General features: G+C 33.4%; 1 protein-coding gene across 3 annotated transcripts in view; it reads left to right on the forward strand.

Annotated features, from left to right (window-relative positions):
• CHD1 (chromodomain helicase DNA binding protein 1) overlaps positions 1-20,678 on the forward strand; it is a 77,474-nt gene that overhangs the window by 22,678 nt on the left and 34,118 nt on the right. For all 3 annotated transcript variants that reach the window (XM_086691934.1, XM_086692068.1, XM_086692006.1), the window contains 15 exons: positions 3,026-3,227; positions 4,185-4,295; positions 5,346-5,410; positions 8,091-8,240; positions 8,370-8,641; positions 10,354-10,579; positions 11,038-11,138; positions 11,364-11,542; positions 12,468-12,595; positions 13,359-13,575; positions 14,261-14,350; positions 15,402-15,592; positions 16,302-16,490; positions 18,239-18,401; positions 19,479-19,631. In XM_086691934.1, coding sequence (XP_086548060.1) covers positions 3,026-3,227; positions 4,185-4,295; positions 5,346-5,410; positions 8,091-8,240; positions 8,370-8,641; positions 10,354-10,579; positions 11,038-11,138; positions 11,364-11,542; positions 12,468-12,595; positions 13,359-13,575; positions 14,261-14,350; positions 15,402-15,592; positions 16,302-16,490; positions 18,239-18,401; positions 19,479-19,631 — 2,437 coding nt within the window. The remainder of the gene's footprint in view (positions 1-3,025; positions 3,228-4,184; positions 4,296-5,345; positions 5,411-8,090; positions 8,241-8,369; positions 8,642-10,353; positions 10,580-11,037; positions 11,139-11,363; positions 11,543-12,467; positions 12,596-13,358; positions 13,576-14,260; positions 14,351-15,401; positions 15,593-16,301; positions 16,491-18,238; positions 18,402-19,478; positions 19,632-20,678) is intronic.

The following is a 20,678-nucleotide window of genomic DNA, read 5'->3' on the forward strand; positions in this document are numbered from 1 at the left end:
ACCGGCTCTCAGAATTACAAATAGTTTACCATTTGTAGAACTAAAGGTGTAAGTGGCTGGAAATAGGTTGGCAAAGACAGATTCCTGAAAGGCCTCATAGGTACTTGCACTTTATTATAGAAACACTGAAAACTTTAAAAAAACAAAACAAACAAACAAAAAAAAAAACAAAGGGCCATGCCCAGACTTTTATTCTGGAAAGAGCATCTTATAGCAGTGAGCTGAAACAGAATTACTTTATTAAGGAAACATTAGTCACCGATTTTAGCTCATAATTTTATGTCTCAATATAGATATTTTTTCTTAAACCTGTGTCAATTTTTCTTGAAATTTTTAGGATTTTCTTTTTAAAAAACTTATGTAAAACATATACATGGTTTGAATCTGATGATTCATTTCAGACCTAGTTCCCTCTACTCTTCCCTCTGTCCCGCCCTCTGTAGTTAATCATTTTTAACTTAATTGTTGGTTTATCTTGCCATTATTCCCTTTTTTAAAAATATAGGCAAATATGTATGTTTTTCCATTATACAAAGGAAGCATAGTATAAAACACTGTTTTGAATTTTGGATTTTTTTTTAATTAAAAAAAATTTTATTTTTAATCTTTATTTATTTTTGAGAGACAGAGTGTGAGTATGTGAGTAGGGGAGGAGCAGAGAGAGAGGGAGACACAGAATCCGAAGCAGCTCCAGGCTCTGAGCTGTCAGCACAGAGCCCGATGTGGGGCCAGAACCCACGAACCGGGAGATCATGACCTGAGCCAAAGTCGGACGCTCAACCGACTGAGCCACCCAGGCTCATGTATTTTTTTTTTTTTTTTTTAATTTATATCCTGGAGATTGTTCTGTGACAGTATGTAAGATATTTCTTACTTAATCTTTGTATATATTCTTAATTCTACAAAAAGCAACTAAATAAAATAAATTCTTTGTGCTTCTAATGCATAAGGTGAAGACATTCTATAATAAATCTGTGTCATTAGAGTAATCTAGATTCAGGCTGTTTGCTTTTATCTCCAGCCAGAACTACTTCTACCTGAAGAGTATGAAAGGAAATATTCTTACTTTCACTTAGAGTTTTGTTACATTAACAAGGAATTTTGACCAGCCATTCATCTGGAATGGCTAATCAAGACATAATCAAGAATATAGGCCCATGATAGTCCCGCAAATTCAGTCATTCTCATGTGTCTGCTTATCAAGTATCTATTGAGCACCCTCATTGTGTAAGGTGCTATTGTTAGGTACTCTGGAAGAAATAAATGGTATCCTCAAGAAGCTTACGAGAAATCACAGAGATACCCCTCTGCTTAATACTCCTTTTCTATCAACTGCACTTTTTTCTCAGTGTTCCCCAATTACTTTTGTTAGACTTGGTTGTATCTTCAGTGCTCCCCATACGCCTGGATCTGTTACCTTAAAAATAGCACAGAACAGCATTTATTGGTGTATATGACTGTCGTCTCTCCATACCAAGTTAGAGGTTCTTTTAATGGTAAAACTTAGTCTTTCCCAGTCTAATAACATACCTCTTAGTAAAATTTATTGAGTAAATGAGTTATCTCTTAGTGGGTTAGTGGAGAAACAAAATTCTGTGTCAGGAAAAATATCTTCTTACTATTCTTGCTGAAATTTCTCAGAAGGGACCTGAGTAAAATATGGGTAAGTGGGGTTTGTTGTTTGCTTACTTATTAATTAAAATGCATTGTGTTGTTTTTGATCTCTGAGCCGTGTGACCATTGGTTAGAAATTGTGGCAAAAGTGATCTTAGTATCACAGCCTTTAAAAGGCAAATTTTGCTTACTGTTTTCTGTGAAGAAAAACATTCCTCTAGATTCCCAGATTTTAAAAATATGCATATGTTCACGCTTTGAGCATTTTGATTTATATCTAACTTTTGGAATCAAAAGTCTTCTTTCATATTTTTATGTCTGTGTTTCCATGTGAATACTAAACTCCTTGCTCTAGAAAAGGAGATACTACTTTTATAAATGAATTACTTTTAATATTGCAATCTATTTCCCTAGAGTAATACCTCCATCTGGTGGTATTTCTGAAAATTACAGCAGAGGACATGAAGTTGAATTTAGCTGTGTTGTGTATACACAAGCTATATTACCTGTCGTTTGTCATAAAGTCTGGTGAAATTATATCAAAAGCTGAGTCTACTGTGTGTGTAAAAAATTTAATGCCCTAGTTTTCAACAATTCATATGTAAATACTTTGTTAATAAACGGCCTTGGAAATAATAGTAATTTACACAATCACCTGTTTAGGCCAGACCATTTCTAGGTTACTTTGGACTGAAAATTAGTATTAGGAAAAAAGGTTTCTCAGTGAACTGTTAATTGTTTTCATAAGTGTATATACAGAGTTTAAGAAAGATTGTGAGAATTTACTATTATTTCGTATTTACTGCTGTGGAACCATGACAGATTCAATGATTTCTTCAGAGAAGCAATTACTGATTCTATCTTTCAGTAAATTGTATTTGATCATAGCTTAATATCAATAAATTATTTTCCCCTGGAATGAAAGAACATAGATATAAATTTGAAAATAAGTAGAAGCTACAAATTTTTTTCTACCTGTGACTGAGAATTTTCAGGATGTGTATCCTTTTTTTTCACACAATTTCTACATTATATTTACTATGGTTAAATATTAAATAGCCTTTTAAGGATAAGGATTATGCCTTCAATTTCTTGTTTTCCCAAGTTCGTAGCCCAGAATTCTGTAATTTGATGGATTTTGCTCATTATCTTTGAGAAAGATTGTGGTCTGATTGCTTATGTTTTTGCCAAAATTGTACTAAATTTATCAAGTATGTCAGTTACTATAGATTAACATCAATTCTTTTTTCTATTTGTTTGGCTGTAGAAAGTTGAAATATGATTCTATTTGTTTGGCTGTAGAAAGTTGAAATATGAAACACAATTTAATGCTTTGGGGCTTTCTGCTGACTTAAAGAAAATTAAATTCCTAATAAATTTTGGTTGAAATCTGTTTATTTTCAAATTGTAGCCAGTCGGATGATGATTCTGGGTCAGCTTCAGGCTCTGGATCTGGTTCAAGTTCTGGAAGCAGTAGTGATGGAAGCAGTAGCCAAACAGGTAGCAGTGACTCTGAATCTGGATCTGAATCGGGCAGTCAGTCAGAGTCTGAGTCAGACACTTCCCGAGAAAACAAAGTCCAAGCAAAACCACCGAAAGTTGATGGAGCTGAGGTAATAAATACAATATCCTGAAAGGTAGATTTCTTGTACTACTTTGGGAAAATTTATAACATTGGTTTATAGCATTCTTAATCTAGCTTTTAGAAAACATTAATTTTAAACATTGAAATTACTTTCAGTGATTCTTAAATTTGTGGTTAAATATCTCAAAAATGGTTAATTGGCTTGGAAGAGAAGCTGTCAAGCAAGTACAAAATAAACACAAATACAACTTTCTAAGGCATAAACTGAATTTCATAAATATTTATTGTTTCATGGATAAAAATTAAAGGCTTTGTGAGGTCTTTCTGTTAATCTCAGTGTGTCTGATCTCTACTTTCAAGATCTTCAAAGGAGATACTTTGTTGCTAATAGCAGGCGAATCTAATCGATTTGCTTCCTTGAAGATACTTGGTAGGGTAGGCTAAGGGTCCCTCTGAACAAAGCTTCTGTAAGATTTACTAAAACCTGTCTATACCTCATAATAGAATACAGTAGTGTTACTTAGAGTACCAGTCATGATAAGATGGTTGGGCCAGGATATACATTAACACACTTCTTTTATGGAGGCAATCTTGCTATCTAATAAATAAAAAGTTCGTTGAACTGAAACTGCTTAGTGACATAGTTGATTTGCATTCTGACACAAGCTCTTCATCTTCACATCAATTAAAAAAACTAGGCACTTTTTGAGTAGCACTGGTGTCACATTGTCACATTGTTTTTTGAAAATAATATTCCACATCAAAGAATATGTTGGTTAATATTGTTTGTCTCAGCACACCGTAAGTTTTTTTATATGCAACTAAGGTCAGAAGTTTAATTGCTATAATACCATATTACATATAATGTAAGGAAAATAGTCTGAATTTATTATTTGGAGGCAGTGAAAATGTTCAGTAATTTAACCTTGTTAAAATTTTTTTCAAAACTTCATCCTTCACTAGTTCATATTTCTTTTTATGATAGTTTTGGAAATCTAGCCCTAGTATTCTGGCTGTTCAGAGATCTGCAATGCTCAAGAAGCAGCAGCAGCAGCAGCAGCAGCATCAAGCTTCATCTAATAGTGGATCAGAAGAGGTGAGTTTTCATTATGAAAGCTCTTATTTTAAAAGTAGATATAATGTGCCATCATTTAATTAGGTGTAGATATTTATGAAATTATTAGAAATAGTAAATGTTTTGAAAGGATAAGGAAATAACTATGTTTAAGTATATGTATCAAGAGCCTCGAAATATCAATATACTGTTATCCAATAATTCCAATTTTAGGAATTCAAAATAACCAGTGAAAGTGTATGTGCATTTGTGCATCACAGCAAAACTGGAAATAAACTAAATGTGAATACTATGTGCACAGATATACACATTTGCCTATTAAACCATATTTGTTACTCATATTGAATAACAGAATTCTCAATATGTTTTTAAAAATACAGGCTACAGCTTTAAACAGTATAGTTCCTATGCACACAAAAGCACACCTGAATATTTGCACGGAAACATTTAGGAAGAACTATATCAAAAGCTGTCTAGGCGCACCTAGGTGCCTCAGTCGGTTAAGCATCCGATTTTGGCTCAGGTCACGATCTTGTGCCTGGTGGGTTTGAGCCCTGCATCATGCTCTGTGCAGACAGCTCAGTGCCTGGAGCCTGCTTCAGATTCTGTCTCTCTCTCTCTCTCTCTCTCTCTCTCTCTCTCTCTCTCTCTCTTTCTGTCTCTGCCCCTCCCCTGCTCATGTTCCGTGTCTCTCTCTTTCTCTCAAAAATAAATAAATGTTAAAAAAAAAATTAAAAGAAAAAAAAGCTAATGGGGAAGAAAAATACTGAATCAAAATTTGACATAGCAACAATTAGAATTCCTTTTGAAGGCCATACTAAGCAACAATAATGGTCTCAAAAGATAGTAGATTGTAATGTTTTCTTAATTTCAGTGGCTGTTACAAATTTGTAATAAAGATGTTATTAATTACTTTATGTGCTAATGATATAAATATAACATGGGGAAAAAGCTTTACAGTTAGTGTTATTAGCAAAGTGAATGTTAAATAGTATGACAAGCAAAAATTTGATATCATGGTCAAATTCTAATCATTAATAACATTAACCCTGTTTTTTTTTTCCTCTGTAGGATTCTTCCAGCAGTGAAGATTCTGATGACTCATCAAATGAAGTCAAAAGGAAAAAACATAAAGAGTATGTTATTTTGTTCAACTGATCATTTTCATATCAGGAAGACCCTATTGATTTTGTGTTTCTTTTATGAAAAATTATTGGCAAAAGTAGACTTTTGTAAATTCTTGGCTCATGACATTTTATTAGGTTAATTTAAACCATTAATCCATAACATTTATCTTTCTGTGAGGACCTGAGATTTTTTTGTGCCACTTGTTTATTGTCTGTGATCCCTATCTCCAGAGGGGTGTTTTTAAACTCGAGAGATCCGGGGGCGCCTGGGTGGCTCAGTCGGTAAAGCGTCCGACTTCAGCTCAGGTCATGATCTCATGGTCCATGAGTTCGACCGCCGCGTCGGGCTCTGTGCTGACCGCTCAGAGCCTGGAGCCTGCTTCAGATTCTGTGTCTCCCTCTCTGTCTGCCCCTCCCCTGTTCATGCTCCGTCTCTGTCTCAAAAATAAACAAACATTAAAAAAAACAAAACAAAACTCGAGAGATCTGCCTAGTCATAGTATCAGAAAATATTAATAACTTGGGAAACCTACATAGAAATGTAGGACCAGTGGATGATGAATAGTGGGTATTTCTGTTAAATTTATGTTAATAGCTATCTTACTTTTAATCTGCACATGAAATTTACTTTCCTGTAGAACTCATTTAGAGACTCACTATAATTTCCTCAAGATCTTGACCTGGAACGTGTTTGAGTACTTCAGATTTTCACTTATTTAGATGGTCTGGGTTTTTTTTGTTTTTGTTTTTAAGTTTATTTATTTATTTTGAGAGAGTGTGTATGTACATGCATGAGAAGGTAAGGGGCAGAGAGGGAGAGAGAAGGAGAGAGAGAATCCAAGCAGGCTCCATTCTGTGAATGCAGAGCCTGATGTGGGGCTCAATCCCATGAACCATGAGATCATGACCTGAGCCAAAATCAAGAGTCAGACACTCAACCGACTAAACAATCCGTGTGCTCTTGGTCTGAGTTGTTTTCTCCCTTGTTTTGTCAAAAATACTGTTCCATTGTCTGTGTCTTATTTTTCTACTTTCCTTGGCTGTCCTGCAGTTTTACTTTGGTATATCGACCTTTGGATTTGTTATTTATTTGTTCCACTTTATTCACTCCTGTTATACATCTTTAACATGAAGATTCCTATCTTTTATTAGTTTCTGAAAATCCAGTCATTGTATCCCTGGACATTTTCTCATTTTGTAAATATCCCTGGTACTACTTTAATATATATCTTTTTTACTGGATTGTGTCTGTGGTAGATATCTATTGGATCATCCATCTTCTGTGTAAATCTTACTGTATCATGTTTTTTATCCCTTTATTGCTGTGTTACATCCTGGCTAATTTCCTCAGATCTGTCTACTGGTTTACTAGAAGTTTACTAGTTTACCTTTTCAACTACTGTGTCTCATCAGCTCTATAACTCTTCCCCTGAGTTAGTAATTTCTAAACTTGGCATAGGTGGCATAGTAATTTCTAAACTTGGCATAGTCCTTAAAAAAAGGACTATTTTTAAAACTAGTGATTTGGGATGATGGGTAGGTTTGGTTAGGTATAAAGGTCATAATGTGTATTATAAAAAATATGGAGACATTTTCATATATTTTACCTATCTGTTGCTATTTCTAGTGTGCATACTCTCAAAAGATCTCAAGATAAAAAAGGGATTACTTCCCTGTTACGGTTTTACCATGAACCAGATTTTATCATATGTGCTTGCTTATGGAACCCTTAGCATAGTCATAATTGATGCTTGAGGTACAGAGCAGTGGAGTAGAAGAGTAGCTGTGAGACTAGTTATGGCATATATATAAGAATTTAATGTGTATCTTCCACTTGAAGTTGATATTATAGCAGAATATTAATGTGTACATCCAGTAATTTTTCTCTACATGTTTACTAGAATTAAATAGACTGAGTATAGACTCAAATTAGCAATAAAGCTAAGATAATAATTGAATGTTGGTTAAAATGCACTAGTTTTTTTTCTTTATTACATTTTTCTATACTGAGTATATTTTAGGTTTCTTTATGAACATGTATTTAAAAATAAGTTTCAGAGTGTATTTTTTTTTTAAGTTATTTATTTTGAGAGAGGGAAAGCGAGCGTACGTGAGGAAGGGGCAGAGAGAGGGAGAGAGAGGGAATCCCAAGAAGATTCCTCACTGTCAGCACAGAGCCCAATGTGGGGCTCAGACCCATGGACAATGAGATCGTGACCTGAGCTGAAGTCCGATGCTTAACCAACTAAGCCACCCAGGCGCCAAGAGTGTATATTTTTAAAAATCAGTCTCCAGAAAATTAAAATGAAAGAGATTAGAATCTTTTTTTTTTGAGAGAGCAAGTATAATTATACAGGATTTTCAAAATTAAACCCTGTGACTCTTTAAATTATCTTTCCATGTTTTCGTTCGTAGTGATAATCAGAATAACATTTACTTATTTGCTACTCATTGAGGTATAACTAAATGATTAACAAAACCCTGGAGTTATAGGAGAACTGTATGAAGAATATTTTCCAGCATTTTTTTATTCTACACACATTTTAATATGTTAGTGTAAATGAAAGCAGCAATTTTTTTATATTAACTAAAACATAATTTATTTGATTTTTTTTGTACTTTTATAAGAGGTAAAATGTGCTATACAATATAAGGATAAATAAACATACTTTGTATATTCTGTATACAGTGAAGATTGGCAAATGTCTGGGTCAGGATCTCCATCTCAATCTGGCTCAGATTCAGAATCTGAAGAAGAAAGAGATAAAAGCAGTTGTGATGAAACAGAATCTGATTATGAGCCAAAAAACAAAGTTAAAAGCAGGAAACCTCAAAATAGGTAAGTATAGTTCTCAATTTCATGCTGGAAATTGTTGGTTACAGAGATACTCTTTTTGTATGTAGTGTCGCTTGTCTTGTTTTATGCCATTGTTTCTGTAAAACACCTCTATCTCTTGGTCTTCCTTAGATCTAAGGCAAAGAATGGAAAGAAAATTCTTGGACAAAAAAAGAGACAGCTTGATTCATCTGAGGAGGAGGATGATGAAGAAGATTATGATAATGATAAAAGAAGTTCTCGTCGCCAAGCAACTGTCAATGTTAGCTATAAAGAAGATGAAGAAATGAAAACAGATTCCGATGACCTACTGGAAGTCTGTGGGGAGGATGTTCCTCAACCTGAGGAAGAGGAATTTGAAACAATAGAACGTTTTATGGATTGTCGGATTGGGAGAAAAGGAGGTATTTTCTTAAAAAACCTATTTATTTGATTATTTCAGTGATATTTACTAGAGTAAATAAAGTATTTCTTGAAGTTATTTCAGTTTTGAAAGTCCAGAGCGTGGCTTTTCTTCTGTTTTACTTGTTATAAACTATACTTTTCTTAGCCTGAGTATTTTCTCCCCACAAAATGATCCGTTTAACCTCACTTGACCTTACTTGATTTACTGCAGATAATTAGAAAAAATTTTAACCTGTGTATCAGAGTTTTTCTGTTATACCTAAATAATAGGTGTTATTTAGGTACTTTCAACTTTACAAATGGTTTGGTTATTTCAAAATGTTTTTATGTAGGTTATTTTTAGTTATCTTGACATGCATTTTTTTTCTTTCCGGTTTTATTGAGATATGACGTAGAACATTGTATAAGTTTAAGGTGGACAGCATAATGACTTACATATATTGCAAAATGATTACCACATTAAGTTTAGTTTCTATTTATCCATTATTTCATATAGGTAGAATAAGAAAAAAAAATTTTGTTACGATAATTTAGAATCTGTTCTCTGAGCAGCTTTTAAATATACCATACAGCAGTGTTAACTATGGTCATTATGTTGTACTTTATATCCCCAGTACTTACTTATTTGTCTTATAACTGGAAGTTTGTATGCATCTACATCATTATCCCCCCCCCGTTGCCCCCCCAACCTACATCCACTCGCTGCCTCTATTAACTACAGTTCTGATCTCTTTTTCTATGAGGTTTTGTTTGCTTTAAATTACATGTATAAGTGAGATTATACAGTGTTTGTCTTTGACATTTCACTTGGAGTAATGCCCTCAGTGGTGTTCTACCTTGTTGCAAATGTCAGGATTTCCTTCTTTTTTGTAGCTGAATAGTATTCTATCATATATATATATATATATATATCTATATCTATATCTGTATCTATATCTATATATATATCTACGTATATCACATTTTCTTTATTTTTTTGCCTGTTGATGAATACTTAGGTTGTTTCTATGTCTTGGCTATTATAAATAAAGCTGCATTGAACATGAGGGCTGCAGATATCTCCAACATAATGACTTTGGACATGGCAGTTTTTAAAGATGATTTTTCATTATTTTATTTGTAGTTATCAGGCTTCCAGTCATAAGTTGTTATAAATTGCCGTATGATCTTAGGTGTGTCACTGACTTTTAACCTTGTTTTTTCTAATTTTAAAACTGAGGAGATTAAATTAGATATTTCTGTTCTAAAATGCAGAGTTTCTTTTATGTATGTGTAATGGAATTTTACTTAAATTCTTGTACCCTGATATTTTGCCTATTTAAAAGAGAACTGGGGTGCCTGGGTGGTTCATTCGGTTGGGCTACAGACCTCGGCACCAGATAATGGTGAGGCATGTGGGTGGCTCAGTCGGTTAAGTGTCCGACTTTGGCTCAGGTCATGATCTCACGGTTCATGGGTTTGAGCCCCACGTCGGGCTCTGTGCTGACAGCTCAGAGCCTGGAGCCTGCTTCATATTCTGTGTCTCCACCTCTCTGCCCCTCCCTTGCTTGTGCTGTGTCTCTCTCAAAAATTAATAAACATTAAAAGAAAAACATTAACAAAATAAAATTTAAAAAAAGAATATATTTTTTCTATTTATACTGAATTTTTGAGTTGAAGGAAATAAGCTTATAACTGAATTATATGGAATGTATTGTGCTTTCTTTTTCAGCTACTGGTGCTACTACAACCATCTATGCAGTTGAAGCAGATGGTGACCCAAATGCAGGATTTGAAAAAAACAAGGAACCAGGAGAGATCCAGTATTTAATTAAATGGAAAGGATGGTCTCATATCCACAATACTTGGGAGACAGAAGAAACCCTTAAGCAGCAGAATGTTAGAGGAATGAAAAAATTGGATAATTATAAGAAAAAAGATCAGGAGACAAAAAGATGGTAAGTGTTTTATATTACACTTAATTTTTTAGCAGTTCAAAGGTTATTACTAAAGTTTTGTTAATAAGGAATACATAGTCAAGAATCCAGTAATAACCTAAAATAATTATTTATAGACTTATTGTATTGCATCTCAAGGTAAAACTTTTTAGAAACAGCCATATCTAAATTTCTCCTTGGTGACGGTCATGTAGAATGTGTGTCATATATAATGTAAATATATATGCGTGTAATGTAAATATAATATAATATATAATGTAAATGTAGCTTACACATTTTTAAAATTAAAAATTAATGATGCTTCACTTTATTTCTATTTCAATTACTTCCTTATTCAACTGAGTCATATTTAGATGAGTGGCAAAATGGGAGATTTTGTGCTATAGAGAGTATGGGGGGGGAATGGGTTATTTAGAGGAGATTTTTAAGTCTAATTCTGGATTAAAATAATTTTTCAGGTTGAAAAATGCTTCTCCAGAAGATGTGGAATATTATAATTGCCAGCAAGAACTTACAGATGATCTACACAAACAGTATCAAATAGTGGAACGAATAATTGGTTAGTAATAAATGATTCTAATTAAACTTTTATCTTTCCATGCTTGAAATCAGAAAAAATAAATAAATTTACTATTTATACAGCAAATACAGTAGCTTAGTCTTACTGTAATAGGGTAGTATAAACCAGATGGCTAATTTTTGCTTGTGGTGTTGTTTTACCAAAAATTAGTTCTTGGATAAAATTCATTGTAAAAATAAATAAATAACCTGATTTTTCTCACAGCTCATTCCAATCAGAAGTCAGCAGCTGGTTATCCCGATTATTATTGCAAATGGCAGGGCCTTCCATACTCAGAGTGCAGCTGGGAGGATGGAGCCCTAATTTCCAAAAAGTTTCAAGCATGCATAGATGAGTATTTTAGCAGGAATCAATCAAAAACCACTCCTTTTAAAGATTGCAAAGTGAGTATTGTTTGAAATTTGTAATTGTTGAGAATAGTATTTATGCATCATAAAAATATTACAAGCTCAAATAAAGAATGGATCCTGCCTGATTTTAGATAGGCTAAGAGAGAGAGAACTGCTTGGTTGGTAGGTCTTATAGGAAATGGTGTTCCTGTAATTGATATGTGGTCTTAGATGTGGCACTGTCTTTTGGCCCTGGTGAGTGAAACTACGTCAGTAAGATGATAAATTGGTGGTGGTGTTGTGAGGAGTGGCTTGGGGAGACCAAATAGGAAAATTTCCTGAAAAATAGGTGTGTATGTGTATATATATATATATATATATATATATATATATATATATATATATATATGCTTGGTTTAAAAGATAGGGAGTATTTTCTTTGAAGGTAGGAAAGAAAAAGAAGGATGTACCCATAGGAAAAAAGTTAGTACCTAAGATTACCTTGCTTTAATATAGGATGTTTATACTTAAAGTGATTATTAGCAATAGTTTTGAGGATCTATATGCTAGTAAAACTTGTTTTCTTATTACAAGATTGAATTAAGTTGATAATGGTAATTAAGAAATCAGAAATTTAAGCCAGTTGTATGGTTTATTTCTGGGTCAGGGCTGCAGCAGCAGTTAATTGAATGAATTTAACATAGGTTTTGTTTGTGAACTATGTGAGGCCCCAGGTATTTCAGCCAGAACTTACTTCTATCATTTTTTGTCCAAAAAGGGCAAAATATTTCACTATACTTTGTTATAGTAATAGAAAACAGTCTTTCGATGAATCCTGAGATACATCTTGAGTCATGGAATTTCTGATTTTGATGATTTGAGATGAAATGTAAAAATTTATGGTAAAAGCTGAGATTTTCATGTTTTAAAATAATTTCCCACATTTAATGGTTCTTATTAACATTTATTTCTACTAAAGGTATTAAAACAAAGGCCAAGATTTGTAGCCCTAAAGAAGCAGCCATCCTACATTGGAGGACATGAGAGTTTAGAATTAAGAGATTATCAACTAAATGGTTTAAATTGGCTTGCTCATTCTTGGTGCAAGTAAGTATATTTTGAATTATCTGTTTAATTTGAGAGCATACGAATTTTACAAGTAGAGGATTTGGAAAAGATTTCCACCAACATGAAGGATAAAGACTGGTTTTTATATGCAGGTTTTCAAATTTCCTTAGTATATAAATAATACTTATTATATACTAAGAAGATGATCCATTGGAGTTTGAGGTTTAACCTGTTTGCTGCAGCACTCCATACTGAACTTAAAATCAGCATACATACATATATATATTTCTATCCTACAGTCCTGGACTCTTTCTCTTCCAGTTATTTCTAATATTTAGGCCTCTTCCCCTGCCCCCCAACCCCCACCCCGGCCCCGCCCTGTGTTTCTTGTTCTATTCTTGGCAATATATGTAACCCTAGGGTGCAGATTTTTTGTATTTAAATTTTACTGTAGCTATAGTTTATCCTGCTGTATATTTTCTTTCTGCTAATTTTTTTACTTATTTAATATGTCTGGACTCTATCACTTGTAGATTGTGTTCTTGGCTGCATAACTGATTAAAAATAATACGTTAATCTTTAAGCTTCTTTTGTACTAAAATGGTAAACTTTGTCCACTTAAACTATTACAAAGGCCTTTATTTACATTTATTATTTATAGGTAATAAAAGTGGTGTATTGTTTGTATACCTGTCAGATTTATTTTAACTGTTCATATAAATTTGTACATGGGTTATGTAAAAAAGTTTCTTTACAAATTTGACTCTTTATTGCATACGTAATTTTTGTTTTTACTTTGTAGAGGAAATAGTTGCATACTTGCTGATGAAATGGGCCTTGGAAAAACAATACAGACGATCTCATTTCTGAACTATTTGTTTCATGAGCATCAATTATATGGACCTTTTCTGTTAGTAGTACCACTCTCCACTCTTACTTCCTGGCAAAGGGAAATTCAGACATGGGCTTCTCAGATGAATGCTGTGGTCTATTTAGGTGACATTAACAGCAGAAATATGGTAAGTTGTTTCTCCACAAATTTAGAAATCTAGATATACTTGTCTTTCAGGATAGGTATTGTATGTGTCTTTGTAGTCTTAATTTTTAGAGTAAAACTTGCCACAAGTAAGTGCTCTGTACGTGTTTAATTGGCTGAATACTAAAAGTCAATTTTCAGTTGAGTGTTACTTTATGTAATAATTTTTTCTCCTAATTTGTTTTGGAAAATTTGAGATACACATGAAAGCAGACAGAAGAGTATAATAAACCTCCATGTTACTCATCTCCAGCTTCACAGTTTTAATGCATTGCCAGTTTTGTTTCCTCCCAGATATTGTGAAGCAAACCTGAATATCATTTCATCCATAAATGCCATGTTATTAAATGAATTAATCACTTATGTTTTGTTAAATGAGAACTTCCTTTAGTGGAAAATGTGTAAGAAAAATATATCTGCTATTTTTTTGTAGGTTTTGATATGCCGTGGCATTTACATTTTATTTATAAGTAAGATTAGTGCAGCTTGTTAGGCATTGTTAAGAATAAAATGATTTTTAACGAAAATTTAAATAAAAAAATGATTTTATTACATAAACATATACATTGTTTTTTGTGTATTTTGAGCAGATTTTATTTTAGATATTCAAGTACAAGTATACTTTTCATAATGATTATCTTAAAATTATTTTTAAAATTTCTTGATAGATAAGAACTCATGAATGGATGCATCCCCAGACCAAACGGTTAAAATTTAATATACTTTTAACAACTTATGAAATTTTATTGAAGGATAAGGTATGTATTACCTATGGTTTTCTGTTTGGTGTATATCCATTTTTCCTTTACCATGTGTTGTGGATAGGATGAGAAGATAATTTAAATCAGGGGTCAGCAGACTACATCCTGTGGGTCAGATCTGGTTTATTTTTTATGACCTTTGAATTAAGAATATTGTTTACATTTTTAGTGAGTGTTAAAACCAAAGAATATGCAGCACAGGTCACCACACATTTGTCTGCACAAGCTAAAATACTTCATGTGAGTCTTTACAGGAAAAGTTTGCCAACTGCTGACTTACATGCAACGAGTTTGGCATAGTGCTTTGATTTGTAAGGTCTTTGAAAGAGGAGGAGAATACCTAAAAGGATTAAGCTACCCATGGATGAAGCATTGTACTAAATGCTTGATAAATGTTGTCTTATTTAATTCTTTATAGTTAATATGTCAAGTAATTCTAATCTATTATGTAAGATCCTGCTGTCATCTCTACTTTATTGGAAAGAAAAATCATGTCTCAAAGTGGTTATTGAGCTTGTCTCTTGGATCATACAACCATTGAAGAGTAGAATCTGGCCTGTCTCTGTTTTAAGTCAGAGACCCATATTTATATACACAGATCCACAGTGTTTAAAGGTCATACAGTGAATTATTCCTACACTTAGAGTAAAGACACTTCCAAATTTATATCTTACTTTCTCCAAATTGACACTAATAGAAGCTTCTGCTGCCCTTCAGCTAAAAATCTTTTGTAAAAATTTTTAAATGATAACTATTTTAAATGATAGTTATCATTTAAATTTTTTTATTTTTTTTCTCTCTCTCTTTTTTTTTAGAATGTGTATGCTATTATGCTCTGTTTTCCAGTGGGTGAATTAGTCATGGAGGGAACTTTATTTTGCATGTTGAGTTACTTGATTTGAAGATTCCAATAAATCTTGAAATAATACATAGTTTTTATCTGAAAACAAGACAAAAGCATGTTCTCAATTTTAATTTGCCTCAGTTTAATAATTTGAATTTCACTTTTCTCTTAAAACATTAACTGTGTTTTTCTGTTCATTTTAAGGCATTCCTTGGAGGTCTGAATTGGGCGTTTATAGGTGTAGATGAAGCACATCGATTAAAGAATGATGACTCTCTTCTGTATAAAACTTTAATAGACTTTAAATCCAATCACCGTCTCCTTATTACTGGAACTCCTCTACAGAACTCCCTTAAAGAGCTGTGGTCTTTGCTACATTTCATTATGCCAGAAAAGTAAGATAAGTTAGGATATGCAATTTTAATGTTAGTTTTGAATGTTAAGCTTAGCAAGAAAATATTAGTATAGGTAGTAATAAGGTCTGTAAGAAGTATTAATTATCCTTGAACATTAGATTACAGATTTTTAAGAAGGAAAAAAAAGGGGGGCGATGCAGCATTTCACATTTCTAATAATATTTTAACTTTTCAAATTTGTAAATAAGCTTGAGTCATGTGTAATAAATTACAACAGTTGATTCTGCCCATGTTCAAAATATACTTTGCTTGAAAAACAAACAGTATCATTCTTAGTACTTAATATTAGCAATAACAACAGTAATAAGGTACTGATAATCCCTTTTTCTAGATGGGGAAAACTAGATAAGGATAAATAACTTGTCCAAGATCACAAAATTGCTCTCTTTCAGTAGATTCCAAACTTTAATATATTCTTTGAGAAATATTTTAGTGACAATTGTGTACTTGAAAATATTTTATTTATTATCTTTAACTCCAGGAGAATCCTAATTTTCATAAAATAACCTATTTTTCACCTTTATGTAGATATAAGATGGGTTTCTTGGGAAGGATAGTCCTTAGAAGTGACTAATGTTAGCTAGTCTTTTCCTGAAAGTCTATATTTTGCTTATATGTGACTACCCTGAAAATTTTCATATGCAGTATGACTTTTTCAGTGATTTTTCCATTTTCTTAAATTTTTAAGGTTTTCTTCCTGGGAAGATTTTGAAGAAGAACATGGAAAAGGCAGAGAATATGGTTATGCAAGCCTCCACAAGGAGCTTGAACCATTTCTGTTACGCAGAGTTAAAAAAGATGTGGAAAAATCTCTTCCTGCCAAGGTTGAGCAGATTTTAAGAATGGAAATGAGTGCTTTACAGAAACAGTATTACAAGTAAGCTGTAAACAGAGCACATGTTCTGGACCTTTAATTCTAAATAATCCCCCTATCCTTGTCTCATGGAGGTGCTGTCTCTCCTCCCAGTAGGGTCTTAGAGCAATAACAATTCTTGAATATTAAAATAGGTTTATATTATGATATATTGAAGCAAAGAGAGATCAACTTGTCCAAGATAACGGGTAACCTAAGATTAATTAAATCATCATTAATTGCATTTGTCTACTGTATGCTCTTTTAACATACGTAGGGTTTCTGTTAAATATTGTTAATACTGACTACTTAAGTGTTAGTGATACTAAGGCATTATTATATAATTATGATAGTTGCATAATTGACAGAGGTAGAGGCCAGAAAAAGAAAGTTTTAGGACACACCCTCTCTTTTCCCCCATGTGGAAGAATATTAATTGCACTTTAGATAAATTATATATGTCGGAGCACCTGGATGGCTCAGTTAAGCATCCGACTCTGGCTCAGGTCATGAACTCTCAGTTTGTGAGTTTGAGCCCCACGTCAGGCTTTGTGCTGACAGCTGGGAGCCTGGAGCCAGCTTCGGATTCTCTGCCCCTCCCCTTGCTCATGCTCTGTCTCTCGTTCTCAAAAATTAACATTAAAAAAAAATTACGTATGTCAGAACTATACATAATGTTTCAAAGAATCAAAAAGAGAATATCTATCCTAATATCTGTTTAAACATTTAATTGCATAAAATCCATGGCTACCTGCATTTGGATTTTCAGAAATTTATGGTAAAACTGTAAGTGCCATACATTAAAAAAAAAAACATTCATTGCATGAATTTTAGGTTTGTATTATGGAAAATCTCAAGCATATACAAAAAGAGGATGACATAATAAACCCCCAACACTCAGCTTTGTTTTCAATTCAGATAGCCAGTCTTATTTTATCTCTAGACATTCCCATTTCCTATCATTTTGAGGCGAATCAGAGATAAATTATTCCAAGTTCCTTCAAAGACTAATCTTATAAAAATGAAGAAAATAAAAGGTGGTAGAAGACAAAGTACATCATAATGAGAGGAAATGTTACATAGTTATATAAATAGTTTGGAGTAATAAAATCTACCTATAATTTTTCTACAAGTTGTAATTGTATTGTGTTAACTGTAATTTAGACAAGGCATTGTGGTTAAACCAGGTATGCTCGTGAGGTTTTTTTTATAAGTCTACATATTGGTTGCCTAATATACTAAGATTTGTTGGAAGGTTAATATAGATAATAGTTAACCATTAAAAAAATTTTTCTTTAATGTTTATTTTTGAGAGAGAGAGAGGGGGACAGAGCGTGAGTGGGGGAAGGGCAAAGAGAGAAGGAGACAGTGTCAGGCTCCAGGCTCTGAGCTGTCAGTACAGAGCCCGATGCGGGGCTTGAACTCGCGAACCATGAGGTCATGACCTGAGCTGAAGTCAGACGCTTCACTGAGCCACCCGGGTGCCCTGATAGTTAACCATTTTGAAGTAACTTTGGGGGGAAAAGGATTAATACACTATATTCACTATGTTACATTAAGCCTTTACTGTATATTGATCGGATTCTCAGTCTTATGAACAAAGTTCACGAGTCTTCTGAACGATGTTTGGACCATAGTATATCCAGTTGTGAACTTCATAATGGTACAGTTTTGCTCTGGTGCTTGATTTTTTTTTTTAATGGTTTTAGAATTCATCCTGGTAATTGTTCTGCTAACCATCATTTTCATGGTATTTTTTTTTCTTTAAACAGATGGATATTAACTAGGAATTACAAAGCCCTCAGCAAAGGTTCCAAGGGCAGTACCTCAGGCTTTTTGAACATTATGATGGAGCTAAAGAAATGTTGTAACCATTGCTACCTCATTAAACCACCAGATAATAATGAATTCTATAATAAACAGGAGGCCTTACAAGTAAGGATTTTTACTTTGTAGTAAAGCAAAATTCTAGAAATGTTTATTTCAGTTATAACTGAAAATGGCATGATGCTTTAATATATTGGTTAGAAGTTTTCTTTGGTTATGGTATATTAAATAATGGTGTTAATTATTTTCTTTGTTTTTATTAAAAAAGCCTTCATAATTATTCATACAATTATTTTGATCATTTTTCTAAAAATGGATTTGTATGGACTACCAAGAGTTATCCAGGAGAAATCCCTTAGTATATTCTTAAATGACAAAAATTCACATTATGATGCTGAATTTGTGATATGGCAAATGATAGTTTTTTAATAAATATATATATATTTTAATGTTTCTTTATTTTTGAGCGAGAAAGACACCGCACGGGTGTGGGAGGGGCAGGGAAAGAGAGAGACACAGAATCTCAAGCAGGCTCCAGGCTCTGAGCTCTCGGCACAGAGCCTGACCTGGGGCTTGAACCCAACGGACCACAAGATCATGACCCCAGCTGAAGTCGGATGCTTAACCCGTTGAACCACCCAGGCACCCCAAATGATAGTCTTAAGAAAGGCATCTTGAGCTTAGAGTTTACACTTCCTATTGCTTCTGGTAGACAGATGAGGTGTGAAGAGGGCCACAATTGCCATTCAACCACAGTAGTGCTTTAAAAGAGCTAGGTTCAGTGGCTGATACATATAAATTAAAATCTGTTTTCTTTTAACCTTTAGCTGCTTAGTTGCTGCTGCTTTCAATGTATTATTTTTCAGCTGAGATTTTTTGAGAAGTAGTGTAATAACTAGCAAATATAGTGAAACATGCCCCCCCCCCCTTTCCCCAAAACAAAATGAAAATCTAGGTGCTAAATGGCAAGGAAAATTTTAGCTTAAATCGTAGATAAAAATGATCCTAGAAAAGGTTCTAGAAAATTTTGGAAACTGAAATAAACTTTTTCAACATTATAAAAATACAAAATCTCAATTTTCAATAATTAAAGAAGCTAAAGTTTTAAGTGGGGCATTTGTTTCATTTGGTTGATTCTTTGCACATGCTCACATGCTCTAACCATTGTAATTTATTGTTTCCTAGCACTTAATCCGTAGTAGCGGAAAATTGATTCTTCTTGACAAACTGTTAATTCGCCTAAGAGAACGAGGCAATAGAGTTCTTATTTTTTCTCAAATGGTGCGGATGTTAGACATACTTGCAGAATATTTGAAATACCGTCAATTCCCCTTTCAAGTAAGCATTTCATTTTTTCCTTTTTGTTGACAAATTTCATCGGATCTTTACAAAATTACCTGTGAAATTCTTGTGTAAATGAAGTATAGATTTTTTAATAAACTGTATTTTCAAGATAATATATCTGTTTTAAACATTTCTGTCATTATTCCCTTTTTTCTTCTTGACCTTATATTTAGCAGCAAAGTAATTTTTCTATTCTCTAGTCTTTATTTTAATTTTGTATTTCTCTTCTATGCTCAAATGTAAATGGGCAGCCTTATGAGTTAGGCTTTATTTTGAGGAAGAGAGAGAGAGCAGCCTTTGTGAATGTTACCAGGACTGCTGCAGATTCTTTTGCGGTGAAGGGGAGGGTGTGCTTTTCCTGTGCTCACCCCCCCCGACCCCTGTCTCCCTCCTTTCTCTGCAAGCAAAAACAGCTCCCTGCCCTCCGCAGCTTCTCTCCCCCCCAGTTCACCTCTCCGTGCTGTGTACCTGCTGAGTTCTATAGTTCAGGTTGTGCAGATTGTTGTGTTAATCCTTAAATCAGTTTTCTAGGTGTGCAGGATGGTTTAGTGTTGATCTGGGTGTATTTCATGGATGCGAGACGCAAAAAAAAAAACTATGCTGTTCCCTCAACGACTTTTTATTCAGTGCCTGCTATGTGTCAGCCAATATCAGGACTGTTACAGATTCTGAAGAATAATGTTTTATAATTATTCTAATGTATAGTTTACTGAATAAAACTTTTAGATGACTTTAGGGAAGGTATTAAAGACCAAAATGAGCTTATATTCCATCTATTCAGTGTTTATGTTGAAATCAATTCAGTATAATTAAAGCTAGTATGGATGAGTGTTTAATGTTAGAGTCAGGTGCTAGTTTCAGTGCTTTTCTAATAATTTATTTAATCCTTATTTAATCCTTTCTTGAACAGTGCCTAGAACATAGCGAACATTCACATAGCTAGTAAATGATGAATGTTAGTGCAGGCAATAAAATAGAAGTAGAATTATAATGATGAATCTCAACAGACATCATTTGAGGGACGGGTCTTTGGTGATATGA

This window comes from Puma concolor, chromosome A1 (assembly GCF_028749965.1).
Source record: "Puma concolor isolate L17-30 chromosome A1, mPumCon1.1.hap2, whole genome shotgun sequence".
Taxonomy (NCBI): domain Eukaryota; kingdom Metazoa; phylum Chordata; class Mammalia; order Carnivora; family Felidae; genus Puma; species Puma concolor.